General features: G+C 37.4%; 1 protein-coding gene across 1 annotated transcript in view; it reads left to right on the forward strand.

Moving 5' to 3' along the window:
* Positions 1-21,401, forward strand: part of ERC2 (ELKS/RAB6-interacting/CAST family member 2) — a 630,778-nt gene that overhangs the window by 211,234 nt on the left and 398,143 nt on the right. Inside the window, exon 6 of the mRNA XM_063296431.1 lies at positions 19,667-19,834. Within this exon, the coding sequence (XP_063152501.1) occupies positions 19,667-19,834 (168 nt within the window). The remainder of the gene's footprint in view (positions 1-19,666; positions 19,835-21,401) is intronic.

Here is a 21,401-nt window from a genome sequence, read left to right on the forward strand (position 1 = left end):
CTGTTTGTCCCCCTCCAAGGCCCCTCCAAGCACCAGGATAGGACTTGGACAGCATTGCTTGGTTGGCCTGGGTCTGAGATGTTCTGACAGATAACCTCACCCAGTGGTTCCATGTAGATGTTAAACAGAAAGGGAGAGAGGATCAAACCTCCAGCACTTCTCATGTAAGAGGCCACGGGTGTGATCTCCCCACTTGTCAACACTTGTCAACACTAATTGAAAGCGGCCACAGAGGAAGAAGGAGAACCATTATAAAGTGGTGTCTCTTATCCCAGTGCAAAAGGATATCATGGTCAACACTATGAAAAGCTGATGACAGAAATGGAAATAAACTTTTAGAAGTTGTTTCATTCTAACATGAATTATTTTTCAAACTTTGGAAATAATTTCAAAATAATTTCAGCTTTACAACATTGCCACCAAATTTTAAAAAAAATAATCTGACCTGCTCATTACTTTCCCCACAATTTTCGAAAATGTGTTACTCATTTTAGCAATCAAAACTGGAGTGATATATTGATGATAAAATATCTTTTACAAATGTTCTTTAAGTATAATATTCAGAGTAAATGTAATATTCTTCTCAACAATTAAATTCTCACTGTTGCATCATATTACTGCATTCAAATTTTACATCCATTTAATTAGCCGCATAGTTAATTTTCAGATGAAGCAGGTAGTTTCAAAACTAGTATACTTTCTTGAGAATACAAATTTGTTTATTTATTGTTTCAATCTACTCCTTTCTATCCATACAGCTTTCAAATAGTTTGGCATTTGTATTATGCAAGTTTGTATTTAGGCTTCATGTTTATATTGTGCCTTCAGTCTGAAAAAAAAATGCAGTTCTTTTGCAGGTAAGTAAGTTAGGGAAAAAGGAATTATTTACTTAATAATCTGATTTGGCATTGTATCAGTTAGGGAAAATCATCCTGACAATTTATTTTCCATCTTTTTAATTAGTTAAGAGTTACACTATTGAGTTATAACCTAATTAAGTAATCTTGTCCAAAGTGATGCTTTTAACAAATAATTTAATAAGAACATCCAATTATATTATGGCATTTCTGTAGTATTTGGAATTTACAAGTAGCATATTTCTCTGATTAGACTTGAGAATTCTCAGCTACACAGTATAGTTCATGGACATCCTAAATGTAGCAATGTAGTAGAAAATAAAACAAAGGTAGCATTAGTTGAAGTTTCTCAAGTGTCTCTGCTTTAATCTGAGGCCATTTTTACACATACTGATTCTTGTGAGCTATTGAGATAAATAATTTTTAAGTTTTCTAAAATGAATGGCTCTACTCAGGTCCCTGTCTACTAAAAATAGGAAATAGATATGGAGTATAATAATTCTGACTGCCCAGATGTCCTGATCAGCAAATGCCATGGGAAAAGTTCCCTCACAGTTCTTGGGAAGTGGCTACAAACTTCCGTCAAAATAAATCACTTCTTCCTGTTAATATTGCAGCTCATTCATAATCTAGATATTTGTTACATCAACTGGGAAACTGAGTTACTGTAAATAATATTCCAATGGAAGAACTAGCTGAGTGTTCAATATTAGACCATGTTTTATATTGGTTCATGTAACATAATTATAGGTGGCATTCCCTGATTCAGTTGATAGGAATAGACTGTGTGCAAAATTAACGAATTCTATTAAAGGGTGGGTGTTTTGATTTTATTATAGATTTTATTGATTTTATTTTATTGATTTTATTATAAAAATATTTTATTATATTTTTTATGTGGAAGATAGAAAATTTAGGTGAGATTTGCTCACATAGGAAACATTTGAGTGACAGATGGCATTAAATAAGATTGTATCTTTGTTATTCAGCTTGTTTGTTGTTATGCTGATTTAGATCCAAGGGATGATTTCCTTTTTTCCCCAGTGAAACCATGTGAAAGGGACTTGTGTTGTTTCTATGTTGCTGACATGGTTAATGTCCAGATGTGACCCTGAGAGAGGCTTTAAGGAAGACAGATAGCAAAGCAAGCTAGTCATGGCAGTACCATGGATAGCACTAAGTGAGAGGTGATCCAGAGGGCTGATAACTGAATTGAAACCCCTTACCTTTTGTCATCCAAAGTTCCTTCTCAGACTCCTCCTCTTCCCAGCAAAAAGAGAGAGAGAGAGAGAAAAATTTTTTTTTTGAAGAAGAAGGCCTTTGGGTAGGAAATTTACTCCCTTTCTTTTCAGGATCTCATGCCTGGCTTCTTATCTTCTTGGGTACATTGCCTTAGTGAAATTGGAGATGAAGCTCATTGCTGCAGTTGGTTCCAGGAACCAGGGTTGCAGGTCCAGAATCAAGAGCCTTGGTTTTCATAGAGGCCTGTTGTCTTCTTCACTGGTAGCTTAGATTTTCTGGTCCTTCTTGCAGGTCACATGTTGGGTTTCTGAATAATAACGGTTTTGCAGCTAGACTATAGATTATTATCTGCATAGATTATTGCCAGATTTGGCTAATTTTTTAACGGGTTATTAATTAGGAAAGGTTAAGGTGATGGTTTTGGGGCAAAGGCCTTTGACGTGCAGAGAATTCATTGACTTTCATTCTATTAAACAATTTTAATGTATCTTTTTCTATATATTGTCTTCATCACCTAGTGACTAGATTAAGTAGTATAAAATTTTGAAAATAAAAGTTAATAGATAAAGTTAAATGGAATATTGTAATGCTGGCATATTAGTGGTGTTACTCAATGCAGCTAACTCTACGTTTATTTGAAATCTTACATTTTCCTACGGAGAAGAGATTTGGGATTTAAAATTTCTTCCAGGATTTTCAAAAATCCTTTGTGTTCCACTATTTCATTTTCATGGTCTATGAGGGTTTTTTTTTAAAATACACACAAATTCCTCCAGGCATAAAAGCTTCCTGTTATCTTCCTTAGCGCTGGTGGAAATGATCAGATGGTCACCATGATGATAATGATATAATGTTGCAATGTCAGTTGACAATTACATCATCATCATCATCATGAGTGGAAACTTTGAAGCTTTCACATCTGAGGACTTTCCCCCCTTAAAGATAACATGAACAAGCCACCAGGAATGCAAGTGGATGACTTTTCTCCCCCTTCCACCTACTTTTTTTTTTTTGTGGAATAATTTTTGACCATGTGAGGTATTTATACAAATTTTGAGTATAAAATGAAAAGGCGAAATTTGTGAAAATTGACTTAGTTTCAAGCTTATATTTAACATAATTTCCCTTAACAGGCAGATGAAAGCAGCAGCAATTTGGCTGGAAGGCATATCCAGAAATTTTGATGTTCTCTGATTATGTAACACTTTCTCTTAAGAATTTATTTTCTTTACTTATAATGTATTTTTGTCTAGCAGCTGGTAAGTGTCAAAACAGGGCTGTTTCTCAACGGGAAACATCACTAGTCTGTTATAAAGAAAATTGGACTTCTTTTCCAGTTGATAAATGTGTGGTAATGTACTACTTTTCTTTGAAGCTTAGTATGGTGCAATACTTTGTGATGGGTTTTGACTTGGGAATTTTGTTTAAACTTTCACCGTTTTTGGATGTACACATGAGAGAATTTTACCAAAACTCCACTCATACTTCTGTGTATCTGTTATAAGTCATAAGAAGTCATCAGCTTTAATTCACAAAAGTAGATCACTTTTACATCACCTAATTTCTTTGGAAATTTTTCGTTCTCCATTCAGTTTTATCTCTGACAGATTCATATGTCTGTTTCCATTTCTCCAGGGCTCTTCATGTGTTGCTTTTATCAGTTGTGAAACCAAAGATTCCAGCTGGCACATCCCAGCTTGGTAATTCACTTTTTGGCTGCAAACATTTTTGATCTTTTGATAACCCTTGCTCACACCTGTCCTGTATTATACTGAGAAACTTTTGCACAGGATGGTTTGTTATCTTTTTATAGGTGGTTGGCACCAGAATCTGGCTTTCCTTTGTTTCTTGATTTGGAAGCAGCAGTTTATGTGTCATTAATAAATGTTTCTGCCTGTGGTTAAGTTCATTTTGGGATAACTGTAGAATGTTATGGAAGTGGAAAGACAGATTTAAAGGAAGCACCAGTGGAGATCTGCAATAATAATATCTGTAGTGTTCATTGTTTAATGTGGCGTTTTCTCCCCCATATTCAGAGAGCACAACTGAGAGCTTCTGTGGCATGTGCTCTTTACACTATTTTTTTGAAATGTTTGATTGTCAAATCTTAGAAAAGCATATTATTTTCATATAACTTTGATTGATGTACTTGTTCTGGAAGGCAGCATGTCATGAAGTGGATGGCTTTCTCTTGGCAGTGCACTATTAAAGATACATTTTTACTGTCACTCAAACACTCAACAGCTAATTCATACAATTATCCTACAAATTAAAAGACAAAATAATTTCCATTTAATTCCTCCAAATTACAAAAAACAAATAATCATTATTGTTTCTCATAATTGCTATCCACAGCTTGTCTCTTTCCATTCAAAGAATTGCCTTGGTTTCAGTGGGATATCTTGACTTTTACAGGCTCAAAAATGAGGGTGTAAAATCTGAGGTTTGTCACTGATCTTTCTGGCTTTTGTCTTCCTACAAGAAACTGGCAACCATTCTTCTGGACAGGAGAGATATCACAATTGATGATAGAGCAGGAAGTGAGATAGATGAGGAGCAACTCCATCTTGACTTTAAATAACCCATTTAGAATCCTGAAGGCATGCTCACTTGGGAAATCCTGTTCCTAGGGACAAGCTCACTCCAATATTAAGACCGCTATGGATAGTCAGAGATCCATACTAACAGCCAAATTTTCAGGCTGCCCGGTAAACATACTAACCCTAACCTTAGACAAGATTCTTTATTACAGACAAGAATGTAGCCATACAAAACAGTCAGTTGTTCACTGCCACTGCAAAGGTGAATATGACTTCTTATACTCATTGTGTTTTAAATTTCTACCTTCTTTCTTCCATTTAACATGAATTAATGGACTCTTGGTGTGGTGCTTGGTGACTGTGAAGCTGAGACATTGTTGTCTAACTGCCATTTCTGGCTGTTTCCTATCTTAAACCTCATCCAGTGTGCTGGGTTAATGAGTGGCAACTTTCAGGAAGTAGAATATTTGGCAAAAACTACCACTGACAGGGAAAATCAGTTTCTCTTCCCTCTGGAGGGGAAAGAAACACTTTCACTAATGTCAGCACAAACAGAGAGAAAACAGTACTGTTTGTTTGGCTGATAACTGTACAAAACTTCCTTTCCTACAGGTGATGGTGCTTAAAGAAGAGTCAAGAAGGTGGAATGAATAAACGAGTCAGGGACCATCCATGGGGAAGCCCAAGTTTAATTTTATTAATGAAATCACACCTATATTTGTGCTATAGATTTAATAAGAGGAAAAGACTGGGAGTGTCATCTGCTGAATAGGCAGATTTGCTATTCTTCCTCAGGTTCTTTTAGCAGGAAAGGAAGGAGAGAGATTTCTTGGATCAAATCTCCTTAGATGTGTGTAAGAGGAGGGAAGGAAGGGTTGGTGGTTTTGTTGGGATATTTGGCTCCTGTGGTTCTGGTACAGTGGTGCATGAGTAGCTAATGGCTCGTAGGAATTTGCCATCTTTAGTTTCTGGATAGGTTGCACTGCCCCAGACAGATCTGGTGCATAACTTGGGGGTCCTCTTGGACTCATGACTTCTGTTCGAAGAGCAGATGGCAGTTGTGGCCAGAAGGGCCTTTACGCAACTTCGTGTTGTGCACCAGTTACGCCCCTTCCTGGAGCAAGAGACCCTTTGAACGGTCACTCATGCCCTGGTCATCTCCCATATAGACTACTGTAATGTGGTCTACATGGGGCTACCCTTGAAGAGTATCCGGAAGCTACAGCTGGTCCAAATTGTGGCTGCGCGGGCAATCTTAGGTGCGTCAAGATCAGCACATATTACTCTTTTGCTCCGTGAGCTGCATTGGTTGCCAGTTTGCTTCTGGGTCCAATTCAAGGTATTGGTTAGTACTTTAAAGCCCTACATGGCATGGGTCCAGGTTACCTAAGGGACTGTCTCACGCCTGTTACATCAACCCGTCCCACCAATCATGCAGAGAGGGCATGCTGCGGACCCTGTCTGTAAGACATTTCCATCTGGCGGGGTCCAGGAGGTGGGCCTTCTCTGCAGCAGCTCCTTTGGAACACCCTTCCCCTGGAAGTGGGGCTAGCCCCCTCTCTTCTGGACTTCAGAAAACAGTTGAAGACCTGGTTTTGCCATCATGCTTGGAGTAGGGAGAGGAGGAGCCACTCTTGGGGTTGGTTGGTTCCCTAGGCCTGCTGGGGCCGGTCCCATCCCCTTTGGGTTGAATTAAATCTGCCATTACTTGGATTTTATTATATTTTATATCTGTATTTATTTACTGATATTATTTATGCTTTTACTGAATTTTAAACGTTTTATTGTGAACCGCCCAGGGTCCCCCGCGTGGGGGAGATGGGTGGTGATAAAAATATGATAGATAAATAAATAGATAAATAAATAAACAATGGGCTGCTAGTACATGGCACTAGTATTGCAGTACCATGACCTCATTTGGGATACCAGGAACAGTGGGCAGAACTTGGGAACAAAGCTGTGGCTTCTAGGGTCATCTGCAAGGCTAAACAAGATAAACATATTTGTTCAACCAGCTAGTACATTGGTCACTTCCTAGGAGTGAGGCCCTGGAGCCTTTTTTAGTTTCTCTCAGTTCTCAGTGATTTATGGGGATTACTGTAGCTTCTTACACTTTCACTGCTGAAGGCTGAAAAAGATTAGGAGTTGAGGAGGGAGGCAGAGGAAAAGCGGCTTTCAGTATAAGCAGTTTGAAAATTCTCCTAAGTGTGGGAGTATAGTAATAAAAGCCCTTGAAAGCATGTATGGCTTCTCCTTAGATAAGCGAAAGTTACAGCATTGGCCCCAACTCAGTCAAAAGACAATATAGATGGTTGTTAATTGACTCAGAATAACTCCATTTTTTATTCCTTAGGGCATATGGCTTGGTAAGGGGGACCATACTATATTGAAAAATAGTGTAGTTACCAAGGTACAAAGATTTGGGAAATTGTGTACAAATGGTAATAATTGCATAAAAATGCAACATGAAACTGCATGTAAATAGTTAATTGTATCAAATTTAGGGTGACTGTTCCTTTTCATAATCGGCATATTCTACAGTCCAAGGTGCAAGCGTTTGCTCCAACATTATCTTAAAACCAAACCTACTCAGATATGTGTTTGGATGTTGGAAATGATAGATGAAATAGTTGTATCAGGTAACCTTCATGCAAAATTCAAGACTTCAGTTCCAACTGTTTGCTGACCTTGCTTCCAGCAGTGCCTTCATGCAGGGCTGGAACTAATCCTTAGTGTTAAAGTCCTGCATTATAATATCTGTGGGACATCTGTATGCTTAAATAACCTGTAACACTGGGAGTCCCATTTTTGCCAGAGATTTATCGATTGCTGGCAGTCAAGCAGTTATGAAAATTAGAGCCAGTGCTGGACTGAGATTAGCAACTTGATAACGGAGCTCAAAGGGTAACTTTGGGCCAGTCCCGCATCTCAACCCGACATATTTTCCAGGACTGTTGTGGAAATAAAATGAGGAGAGATTCCCATGAGTGCCATTTTCATCTTTCAAAGTTAAAAAAAAAAGATGTAAGCATATCGATAAATAAAAATTAGAACGGAAAATGTTTGATAAGATGCTAGCTGCCAACTTCCATATTATTAACTGTGTACACAGTGAAAGATAAGGTAAATTTGCACCATGTGTTAATGGTCCAGTTGACAGGATTTTAAAGCAGAGATTCATTTGCAGGTCTTCTTGGTGCCACGTGAATCAGTAACCTAATAGCAAAGTGTTTCTCAACCTTGGCAGCTTGCAGATGTGTGGACTTGGATTCAGAAACTGTTTCCTGAGTGTCCTTTCCCTCCCATTATGATATTTCCCCAATCTCTTCATGGAGTGCAGCTCAATGTTTTGACAGCCTCTTTCATGATGATAGAATAGCAAGTCAGTAGGATATGCCTGAGGGGGAGACTGTGTTGAGTCCACTATCAACTCTTCCATTGTTTTTACCTTTAGCTGCAAAAATAAAGCTGGTCAGATATTGTGTACCTGGAGCAAGTTTCACTGGAGATAATAGAATCCTATGCTGGCAGAGTGACACTAAGGTTAGTGCCCAAGAGAGAGCCAGGTTTCCCCAATCAGCTGAAAAATTATATTCAACATTATAGACATAGGCAAATATTGGACGATCACCAAACAGAAAAGTTAATGAAGGGACAAAATTACCTCTGTGCTTGCATTCAGTATGTGCTTAGGCCAGCTGGCTGGGGAATTCTGGGAGTTGAAGTCCACACATCTTCAGGCTGCCAAGGTTGAGAAACACTGGCTTAGACATAAGCATTATGGCATGTACAGTTCCTAGCTCTGATGAACTGAAGGAGAAAGAACATACCTGTCCAGTTCCTGCAAATCCAGTGAAAGTAGTTTGGTTCTTGTGCTTGGCGTCACTAGAACTAAGTTTGATGGGGTGGAGATTGGGAGATAAATTGTGGAGCTGCGATGTGGTAATAATACTGTACATCAAGTGAGAGGGCAGTTTTGGGATCAATCATTCAACTGGCATTAGATTATGCCATGAAAACAGACACTATATGATTCAGTTTGTTAAGTCAGTTGTGAAAAAGCTTAGAGCAAGTTTGCACTGTAAAACTTATAAAATATAATAAAATAAAAGCATATTTTGGGGTTTTATGGGAAAAGAAAAACACATTCCCAATATTTAGAACAATATGAAAATTAGTATGAAGTTAAACACTATATAATACTTGAATAAATATCATTACTTTTCTTTGCCTGGGCAATCACTAAGGAGAGACGTCCCCAGCTGGAGAAATAGATTGGTAACCATCAATGAGCAAAATTTTCAAAGTTATTTATTTATTTATCCAATTTTCAGGCCACCTGACTCTTTTTAGGATGCTGAGCAGCTTACAGATAAAGAAGGACAATATATATAAATATGAATAAAAAGATCTTGGCCATTTGGGACTCACTACTACTCTATTCCATGGTCTTGGAGAACAACCAAATTTTTAACAGTTCCCTAAATATCATAAGGGTGAGAATTGAATGAATCTCTGGGGTAATACCATTCCAGAGGGCAGACACTGCAACAGAGTAGGCATGCTTCTTGGGTCCTGCAAGATGACAGTGTTTGATTGATGGGACCAGAGTGCACCAACCCTACTTGATCATAACGGACATACAGAAACTATTGGAGATATGTGGTCCCTCAGAGAGGCAGGATCTACAGTATGCCACAAAGGGCTTTGAAGGTAATAACCATCACTTGAATTGTACCTGGAAGCTGATTGGTAACCAGTGCAGCTTGCAAAGCAGTGGGGTCACATAAGCGTAACAAGATGTCCCCAGCACTGCCTGCTCTGCTGAATTCTGGATCAGCTGTAGCTTCTTCAAGGTCTTCAAGGGCAGCCTTGTGTTCAGAGCATTCCAGTCATCTGGTCGTGAAGTGACCAGAGCATGAGCGACGGTCTCAAGGGCTTCCTGGTCCAGACCCACACAATCTCCAGGCATTGGGCTAGGACCTAAACTCCCCATTTAAAAATTTCATTAGTCATCACTTTACCTTTAGCTTTGTGCCGTAGCATAAGAAATAGACTGGTGACAACACAGGATTTATTTGGATACATTACATTGTAACCCTAAGCATTTTAGACCTGTGATTTGTTTTGATTAGCTGTTTGAAATTTGAAGGAAGTGTGATTCAGTTTCAGCTTGTGACTTGAAATTTGAGAGCAGACATTTCATTTTTTGGCAGAATGTATCATAAAATCATAGAATCATGGGGTTGGAAGGGATCTTGAAGTTATGCCAGTCCAACCCCCTGCTTAGGGCAGGAATCCTCATTCCATGCAGCCTGTATTCCATACAGCCTGTGGCTGTGTTAACTTGGCATCCATTCACTCATTGCCAAGAGATTAAATCTACTTTAATGATGCAGAATTCAAAAATAACATTTGACCCAAGAATATGTACTAGTTTGATCCCAAATGACTACTGGACTGGTGAGCCTTGAATTCATATATAGAGTGCTTAGGGCTGAGTTGAGCTCCCAGTTGTGTTGGGAGGACCAACACTGAAAAATAACATAGCATTAGCATAAGAGACAGCAAAGCTCAGGCCACATTCAAGAAGCTGAACTCCAAGGAAGCAAATGAAGCCCGAAGCAATGTTTGCCTTGTCACCCCCAAAAGACTCTGATACGCAAAGAGTTTAAGGAAGTCATAAACTTATTGGCTGGTTACTTGTCTCAATGTCAGATATCGCATTCTACTGCTGTTCTGCCCTCTTCAGCATTCTCCATGTATGGGAGTTGCAACAGTTGCAAAACTAGTAGAAAAGCCATCAAAACTAGGAAACTTAAGTAATTTATAAAGCACTTCATAGTATTTAATTTTAAGTGCTACTTCACTTTTCAGATCTCCTTTGATGGGTGATCTTATCAAAGCTTCATGAAATTGAGGTAGTCCTTCAAGTTTTGCACAGACTTAGAAAGCATTCTAAAAAAATCGTTCGTATCTGGAACTTTTCTCTCACTCAGAGAGGTGAAACAGTAATTTTTAAAGAAATTGTAAATCCAGCAATATGTTTTTTTAGTTTGAAATGGGTTAGCAATATTTAGATCTACATCCTGTCCATGTATGCTAAAAGTAAATCAGATTGCATTTAGTAAATGCTCTTATTTTAAGAGAGCTTTTTAAAAAAGGACAGAAGTATTTTTTCACTTTCATTTGTATTTTATTTGCACTCTATAATTGATTGATCATTTTCAAACATGGTTCTAAGTACTGTGAATTTATAAGTATCATTTCATTGTGAAATAACACTGACTCACAAATGACCTACTTCCTTTTTGCTGTAATTAAAAATATAAATTACAACTATAGTTTTATAGCAAGTATTTTAAAAAGTGAGGTAAGTTCAGTGAAGTAAAACTGGTGTTGGAATGTTTTATTAAGAAAAATGTTGAAGTATCAACACATGTTACTGATTCCATTTTTGGCCGAAAATGAATTCAGCATTAAATTCTGGTGATGAGTTTCTTGTTTAAAACTCTCTAATCTTAATCCTACATATGACCACAATGTAAAGCAGAATATGACATTATAAATTCAGGTATCTATTTAAACATGTATTGTTCTCAAAGTGGTTTATAATGTATATATTGCAATGCAATTTTAAATCATAATGAATTCCTGTTTGAAAGCTTAGCTTCCAAGTTACGTTTTTAAAGAAGTTTTATAATGTTGTCAATCGTGGAAAGACTCTGAAATACCTACAATTGAGGAATTGTTGGTGAAGATGACAGAACTTGCGGAGATGACAAAATTGATTTGTACGATTAGGGAAAAAATAATAACTACACTTGTCAGTGGCTGGAAACCCTTTATGGACTTTTTGCTGACAATGGAAGATAATGGACTTGTGATTTATGGGTTTGAGGATTAGAAGGAGTAGAATATGGAAAATGGGGAGCCATGATGAGGATAAAATATAAATGCATTTATAACTGCTGTAAAGAAGATTGGAAACTGCTTCTTTATATCTTTTATTTTTTTCTCTCTCTCTTATTTATTTATTTATTTATTTATCACCTTTCTTTTATTTTTTTTCCTTTTCCTTTTCCTTTAAAATTGTATTGCTTTTATTCTGTAAAAAATTACTTCAATAAAGATTAAAGAATGTTGTCAATCTCCAGACCTCTGAAGAGAAACTTTCCAAGGCTTGAAAGTGTATCTGAGCTATTGCAGGATAACTTGATACAGATGACACAAGGTTTTATGTACTTGCAAGAAGGGAGAAGAGATGCTAGAAATGGATTAACTTGAATGCAAGTCTTCCTTCCAGTAGCTGAGTAGTAGATGAGGAGTCATACGTGGGTGATAAGACAACTTTGGAGAAGGGGATAGGCTATTTACTACAGGCATGGAGATTGTGTTTTCTCTAGCACTTGCTTGTATAGCAAGTATATCTAAATGTATCATGCCAGTGGATTCAGCTTCTAGGCTGAAGCATATTCAGGCCCACACAGAAAAGAGCTATATAATTATTTAGGTTTGTACAGCTGGCTGGGCACATCATGATGATGATGATGATGATGATGATGATGCCCTCCTCCCTAGGATTTAAGTTCGTATTGTGCTTTTTATATTGCAACTTTTTTCACACTTAACTGATCATATTTCATATTGGGCATTTCAGGTTAGACTCACTTGGGGAATGCACGTATGATTATGAAGCGTATCCATGCAGCCATAGAGGTTTTTTAACATTTTAACATTGAATCTGCCCTGAAAGATCCTTTGATCTTCAGGAGTTGCTTAGGGTAGGGGCAGTTATCACTGTCTGGAGAAATGGATGTGTGTTCGAAAGAGCTCCTGTCACATTATTTTCTACATTTGACCTTCTAGATTCTGATCACTTAAGTTTTAACACTTAAGAGAGAGATTTCAAACGCATTTAGTTTTGATTTTGAGATGTATATCAGAAATTTGTAGTAAGATTAGTTGCATTTTGGGGAATTGGAGGTGAGGTTCAAGGGCCAAAATGGGAGTGTTAATCCTTGGAGCTGCATACAGGATGAACTCACTCTGTGGGGGTTCTGGGATCCACGAAATGGATAACAGCAAGCCACATGAGCCTCTGGGCCACACTTTTTGAATGCCTGATCTAGCTGGATTTATGCTCCACTGGCTCTTAAAAGAACAGCTTGTAACACAGCCACAGCCTGCAGTCTGGTTCTTGGATTTAGCCTTAAACCCTAGCTGCAGCATGGAGTGTTAGCTAATGGGTGGAGCTTGGAATGTCTCCCTGCTGAGAGGTGTATTCAGGAAGGCTGGTGGCAAAGGGAGGGGGTCACTGACCTCTGGGGTCATCTTTGTTCTCAGTGGCAGATGTTAAGAGGTCAAGTTCTATAACATTCACCTCATATTAGAAATAGCCACATCCAGCTCCCAAGTGTTTTGCCTGTCTTTATGAAATGGTTCTTCCTTTTTTCAGCAAAACTGACTGACTAAATATTCATTAGCTTTCCCCCCCCCCCCAGACTGCCACATTACATGGAAAGGGAAATATGTTCATTTTTCCAACTGAATGTTTGGTTAAAATGATGTGAGGGCCAAGAAAACCTATTACGGTGCTCTTTAAAAGGATACAGTGTTAACCTATGCCTTTGTTGTCTTGTGATTTTAAATTGTAGATTGACAAACTTGGGTTCACTCCTATTGCCCTTCTTCCCTGGTCAACTGTTAGAAATTGCTGGAAAAAATAACAGGGTGTGGCCAAAAAGATTGTTTTGCTTTGATGGAAAGCAGATTTAATATCTGGGATTGAAGATATGTACTTACTCTCTCCACTTATATAAATTGTCCTCTTATCAATATATTGGAGAGATTGCCAATGTTATTTCATATTGTCAGAGATGTATAATTGAGTTTTAAATAATTCAGTTATTTTCATACATGTGATTTTATTATACCCCTCCCTCCCTCCCTCCCTCCCTCCCTCCCTCCCTCCCTCCCTTTTTCTTTTTTTTCTGAATATTAAAGCAATGAAAGCCTTTTAAGTGCAAAAGTGAAATAATATGAAATAAAATAAGGACAGTTATAGTGTCTATAGTATGTCTATGAGGAATGATTGATTATGTGTTATCAAGTCAGTGGTGACTTAGCAACCACATAGATTTTCTCCATGATGATCTGTCCCTAACCTGGTCTTTCAGGTCTTCCAACAGTGCACCTATCACTACTGTAACTGAGTCCATCCCCCTTGCTGCTAGTCATCCTCTTCTTCTCTTTCCTTCTATATTTTCCAGCATTAAAGGCTTCTCCAGACATCTAGATCTGGAGACAATAATGTGACTGAAGTAGGAGAATTTGAGCTTGGTCATTTGTGCCTTAAATGAGAACTCTCTGTTGATCTGTTTGATGATCGATTGGTTTGTTTTCTTGGCTGTCCACAGTACTTTCAGAAGCCTTCTCCAACACCAATGTTCAAAAGCATCAATACTGTTCCTATCTTGCTTCTTCAAAGTCCAACTTTTGCTTCCATAAAGTGTCACAAGGATAAAAGGTGTACAGTACAAAATTTGTATAGGAAGCAAACACCGTTGGTAATATTTATATCTGGGTAGATATGCAGAAGATTTCTGAACTATAGTTTTGTTCTGAGCAAAAATTATGTGTATTTGCATGTGTGTATGACTGTGTTTGCAATAGCCCTGGGATGGATGGAAGAGGGGAACCAGAGCTGTAGTGGCAGACATAGTAAAAAAAACAAACCCTAATCCTAGGTCAAGGTGAAGAACTCTGACAAGCCCAAACATGGTAGCAATATATCAATATGTTGGGGAAAAAAACCCCTTTCCTTAGTTTCCTTTGTTTTCCTTTATTTCTTTTGTTTACCTCTGCCTCACCACCTACTTTCAATTTGATGGACAAACATGGCAACAAACCCATGGGATCACCAATCTCAGGACTCATAGCAGAGATTGTAATGCAGCGTCTGGAAAGAATAGCACTCCCATGTATGGATCTGGTATGTAGATGAAACCTTCATCATAATAAAAAAGGAACAACTAGAGAAGACACATGAAACAATCAACAACATCTTCAAAGGAATAAAATTCACAAGGGAAGAAGAAAACAACAACATACTACCCTTCCTGGATATCCACATCAGCAGAGGAAACAACGGCAGATTAGAAGTGCAAGTCTATTGTAAAACAACACACAATAATCAAGTGCTCCATTACCAAAGTAACAACCCAACCTCCCACAAAAGGAGCTGTGTAAGACAATTATTCAGATGAGCACAAATGCACTGCAGCAACCCAGAGCACCAGAAAAAGAAAACAGATCATCTATATAGCATCTTACAGCAAAATGGATACCCACTCAATTTTATCAACTCAATCCACTATAGTGCAACCAACACAAGGTATAAAAACAATAACACTACCATACATCAAAAATATCTCAGAAACAACCAGCAATTACAACCACACGACATCACTGTAGCACACATACTGACTAAAGCCTCCAAATCTTAAATAAACAAAAAGACCAGTAGCCCAAGAAGAAAAAACAGGAGTCATCTACAACATATAGTGTAAGGATTGTGACAGCCACTATGTAGAACAGACAGGCAGAAGACTAGCAAAGCATATCTATGAACACCAATTAGCAGTCAGAAGACATGATGAAAACTCCTTAATCTCATAACACATGGACAGACTCAGCCACAGTTTCAACTGGGAAACTGACAGCATCCTAGACTAAGCCAAAAGAAAAAATGCTAGGGAATTCCTGGAAGCTTGGCATTCAGACAAATCAGCCATCAATAGACATATAGAGATAAACCACATTTACATACTGTTCAAAAGGGACAATAAAAAAACCTAGGAAAGAAACAAAAAGACCAGAACACATTCTCTCCAGCAGCCTACACCCAGATAAGCAGAGATTAACACCAGACAAACAATCAAGCAGAAAGCAATACCCTAATCAAGGGACTACCAAGGAGAAAACTACACTCCCACCAACACTGGCAAGGCAAACCACTGTATATAACCAGGGAGCAAACCCCACACTCACTAGCACTGATGATGTTACCTAGTCGGGTAATGAAACATCTGCAAGCAAACAACCAAGCTCAGAGAGCGTCACGGAGACAAATTAAACTCTTGTGTTGGTCCAAACTTTTGCAGCATGTGGGAGCATATCCCCAGCAGATCCTATCCTGCACTTATCCAAGCTCTGCTGTCCTCTTCCACAATTTCTTAACATTGGGAGCTGCCATTGAAGGCAGCTGGAATTGGAAGGGCTTGTCTGAGGTTACATCTCCCCTCAAGTCCCCCGCTTCCAGCTTCCAGAACTGAAAATGATCAAGCTTGTCGCTCTGGAATGCTACCCCACACCATAGGCCTGTAGGCTCGATGCATTTTTTATGGTTTCGAACAGTTGAAAATTATGGGAATCAGAGCATCTTGAGGTACTGGCCCTCTCTTAGGCATGAAGCTGGTTGGGTGACTTTGGGCCACTTACTCACTAGTCAGCCAAACTCACCCCACAGGATTGTTGTTGTGATGGGAAAAATAGGAGGCAGGAACATTATGTTTACTGCCTTGAGTTGTACAGAATAAAGGTGGGATAGAAATGTAGGAAGGAAGGAAAAGTCAGATTGGTCAGACTAGCACCATTTGAGGAACTCAGTTTGTCCTGCATCTTTTGCTTCCTGGTAGTACTGCCTGAACAAAGCCATAACAGTGCCAGCCTTGAACAAAGCTTCCACACTGGGTCTGACTGGCATATAGCATAGCCGAGACTAAGCTATAGTCTGGTTAACCAACCCCTTCCCCTGTTTGTGACCACCTTACATCAAGACCTGATCTACTAATGTTGGTCTTTATTCTATTACTGGTCTTCATTATTATTGTGTACATGCATGAATTTTGCTCATTTGTATATTGCATGCTCCCAGCAAAGCCAACTCAACTGAACAATAAATAAATAACTTCAAACCCAATGATAAATATAGGACATCATAAAAACATAAAATCATTTTAAAAGTCACATGAATATCCTAGATGATATTTTAAAAAATCCATGTCCAAAATTGTACTTAATTAAGCATAAATACATATTAAATATTCATACTATTATCAAAACACAGGGATTTTTCCCCTCTTCAAGATACATATTTTAAATGTATCGCACTGTATGTAATTGAAGGGGAATTCAATGTATATCTAACTCAGGATATTGAGGGGGTGTGAAAGACCGAATAATTAATTTGTCATCCACATATTAGTCCAGATCTTTTAGATTAGCTTAAATGGGAATTGAATTCCTAACTCACCTCTACTCTGTAATCACACTTAAAAGCCTTTCCCCATACCTCTAATTTTTGAGGCCAAGCTGTGCTGTAACCTTTAGTACCAAAGTGTGATAGTTTTCATTCAATTTGTGTTGTCCATCTTACTGAAGGATGGGTAGATTTTTTTTATGTTAGCATCTTATTAAAACCTTCTTTCTTTTGTTTGAAAAGTGAAAATGTCATTTTCAGCTGTTCTTTAGTTTTCAGGTTTCCCTCATCAGTGATGAATTTAAAAATGATGTAATGCTTGTTTAGCATATAACTGATTCCCCTCCTGGAGATGGCTGGATACAATTCAGCCAAAAGAGGGTTTGGCTGCTGGGAAAACCATTCTCCCTCCTTCTCTTTCTCTTTCTCTCTCTCTCCCCCTTCCCCCCAGTTGCATGGAGCTGTAAGAGAAATTATAGGCTGAGAGAATAACTAGCATTCCACGTCTCATTTGTACATGGAAATATATGTCTGCACACGCTAGACCACACACAAGAACCTGCATATAGTCTGCTCCCCAGTGATACTATCTTACTTGTTGCTTCATATCTTTGTGGCAGGACTACTCTTAGTTTATATTGCTTTAGGAAGGCAACTGTGCAACAGGTCTTGGATTGCTTTACATCTGGGAAATTAAGTAAGTAAAGGTTGGGCCAAATGTGGAGATACACAAGCTAGGAAATAGATTTCAGCTCCAGTTTATGTTGTATTTGGAGAACACGCCAGTAAAAAAAAAAAGCCTTTTCTTCCTACTACCTCTTTGAAAGAAAAATGTGACAAGGAAAAGTAATAAATAAAAATAGAATCTAAGAGTTGTATTGTAACAATGGCTGTAATGGCGAGGTTGATCAAGCTGTAGTAGTTTTAAAAATTGCTGCAGATATGAAGATTATATCTCACATTTTAAAAATATGGACAATTCAAAGCCTCAATAACAGTAATGCCAAACTTTATTAGAGATTGATTTATCGTCATATTCATTTTTAAATTAACCATTACAATTGAAATTCTATATTTACTTACCCAAAATAAAATCTGTTGAGTTCCCTTGGGCTTATTATTGATGAGATCTGCACCAGGTTGTGCTGCAAATTACCTGAAATTACTTGAGAACAGCAGATGGGAACATGCATTGCACTAAGACTATGTCTTGCTTAGTTTTGAGTTAGCAGTTGTGTGATGCCAAACACTGTGATTAGTTAGCCTCAAGTTATGGCTTACCATTATGTGTGAACCAAGACATAAGCCAGTATGACTTATTTAACAAAATAATGATTAAAGTAAATCATAAATTATTGTGAACTCAGCCAATCTCTGTTAGGCTTAAAAGAAGATTAGGAAAAAAAATAAATTAAAAAAAATCACCATGAAATACTTTTATGTTTTATAGATTAACAGTTAAACCCCAAAATGTTTAGGAATGTATTTGTTCAATTTTTTAATTGCATTTTTTTTCTTTTTTCTTTTTCCACTGATGGCATTCTTAAAAAGGGATATGAGTGACTGATTTAGAATATTTCATCTTCAATTTTAAGGAAAAAGAAGTATCAATTATGGCTTGCAATGGCTTTGAAAAGATTTGGCTAGCCACCATCAGTGGCAGTGTGTTTATGTTTTTAATTTATTGAGGAATACATTTATCTTGTTTTTTTTAAAACCCACTTTCCCCTTGTACTCTGACCCATTTTGTTTCTTGATCATTACTTATTTCAATTTTATTTGTTTAATAAAAGGATTCCTAATCATCAATGATATTCTTTTGTCTTCTAAAGTCTATATTTTGTGCAATCTCTCCCTGTTTTAACAAAAATGAAGAAATAATTCTCACATATGAGGCTGAGGATGTCCTTGTCAGGGATCTTTAATAAAAAGAAAATGTCTAAATTCCATTCAGCTCAGTATATAACTTTTCCCTTGGGTATAGACATGAACTGAGCCATTTCAGGAACAGGAAGGAACATGCATCTTGAGATCGAATAGATCATCCAAATTGGTCCCAAATTGATTTGCAAAAATAGATTTGCAAAGGTGTTTTTTTTTATTCAGAACAAGTTTAGCATTACAAAACTCAGTACAGAAAACAGAATAAATCAGCTTTCTTCACAGACTTTTTTCTTTGTACAACATGCTGCTCCCAAATGAAGAAGATATAATGAATATAAATAGACTTATTTGTCTGGTTTTTTGTGCCATTCTGTGTTTTAGAAGGGTTGACTTGGTTACTAAAGCATTTAACCATGCATATGAAATTCATCTTATACAGTTATTATTTAGTGAAATGTGGCATTGTTATAATTCAAATAATCCTTTAACTTCATGTTGTACATTTTTTCAAGATGGATACAGTAGATAGATAGATATAATTAAATTGAGTTCAAAATTGGACATTTTTTATTGTTGATAGATTTGTGATCCTATTCTCTCTAGGTACTGTATAGATCAGGTATTACAGGATACTCTGCTTTTCTATGTCAACAATGGGTTAAAATTTGGTCTTTGGAATGCTTAGAAGGTGGCACTTCTCCAGTTTTTTTGCAAAATTATCTCACTGGTCATTTTTCCAGTTTGAATATCTACAATTAAAAGTTGTTGCTTTTGCATTTCTGTGTGTAGTGAAGCTCTTGGATATGTAAAATATGTTCAATGGCTTTACTACTGTGATATTTTATTATTCCATATTTTAATATATTCGTATTTTATTATAGGTGGATGCCTTGAGATTACGTTTAGAAGAAAAAGAAAGTTTTCTTAATAAAAAAACCAAACAACTGCAAGACCTCACAGAAGAAAAAGGAACTCTGGCTGGAGAAATTCGAGATATGAAGGACATGCTAGAAGTCAAAGAAAGAAAAATTAATGTTCTGCAAAAAAAGGTAGGTATTATGACAAGAACCACTGCAATTGGACAATCAGCAGAAATATGTATGGCTGATCAGAGAGCAGCCAATGATTTGTCTTTTTCTTTCTTTTAATTTTTCCTTTTTTTGTTTTGTTAAAACAATTTGCTAACACTTCGCCTTTTTTAAGGCTGAGGGGCACCTTTAACTCTTGCGTGGCATGCATTCAAAAAGTAGTGGATGAGGCCAGGAAGTTGTGTAGGAAATATACTTTCTCTATATTCAGACGCACCTTCTTCTGTTTCCAATACATCAGGTATTGCACCGTCAAGGGCTTTGTTTGAACAGTTTGCTGGTTTTCTTTCCTAAAGCCCCATATGTGGCTCTCTTTCAAAAGCCTTATGCATATTTTCTCCAACGAACTCTCACCCTCCTTGGGATCTGTTAACTTTTCTTCTCCTGTTCAGGGATCCACAGTCTTCGAGGTGGGTGGATGGGTGGGTGCTGAGTACTGCATACCCTGCCCTGCATGAGGCAGGGCAGGAAATTCTAGAGCTGCAGGCTAGACTTGGAAGTTTAAAACATCATCCAGCAACAACCATTCTCACTTTATTTGATGGAAAAGAATACACATTTAAATTCAAGTGAAACTGTCATGAGACCCTCTTGCACTAATTTTAGTTATGAAATGGCCAAAGGATGTGTATGGATTATTATTGGAGAATAATCATGCCAATAGTCTTTAGTCTGACAGGCTTCCCCCACCTTCACTGACTCTCAAGAGAAAACATGGAGAAGGAAACCTTGCTATGGGCTTGCTCAGATTGGGAAAGAGGGACAGAGTGCGAAGATGTATAGCAGAACACAACATCCGCAATGAACCCTTCAGACAATTGAAAAAGATTTGGGTACAGTCGTACATATAGTTGTTTCATCAGAAAGGGATTGGGGAAGGGGGGTGAAGGATAACTTTGTAAACTGGATTTTTTCTAACATGGTGTTTACTTCCTATTTTTATAATCCCATTTTGGATACATAATCCAATTAAAAATCAGTAGACAAATACATCTGATAGTAAAAAGCAAATAATTATATACAGTATGTGTAGGGTAGTGTATATTGTTTTAGTTGGGGTATATGTGATTTTGATTTTTCTCACTTGAATGAATGAAATGATATGACCAGGTATACTTTTTGCTCAGTTAATTAGATGTTGTACCTGAATATCAATTTTTAATTAATAAAGGCAGATGAAAAATAATTTTCATCTTCAAATTTGTCTTGGAAGAAATTCCAAGCTAATTCCTTTATGTGTTTTCTGTTGTATAGTGCTGGCAATACCTAATGCAAGCAAACTTTGGATTAAATGATTTAGAAGGAGATTAACAATTTAAGTTTCTAGAATAGGTTTCATTGTGAGCACAAATTAATTTGTGTTTTCACTTGCAAGATCAAACAAATTTATCCAAGGGTAAAGGTAAATACTGCTGTACAGATTAAGGGGTTCAGAATAGAGATTTCTGATGAAATGCCTGGGGTATGGCTGTAGTTTTCTATGCAGCCTTGAGGACTGCATGATTTATTTCCAGCAGATGGAGTGATA

Source organism: Candoia aspera, chromosome 2 (assembly GCF_035149785.1).
Source record: "Candoia aspera isolate rCanAsp1 chromosome 2, rCanAsp1.hap2, whole genome shotgun sequence".
Taxonomy (NCBI): domain Eukaryota; kingdom Metazoa; phylum Chordata; class Lepidosauria; order Squamata; family Boidae; genus Candoia; species Candoia aspera.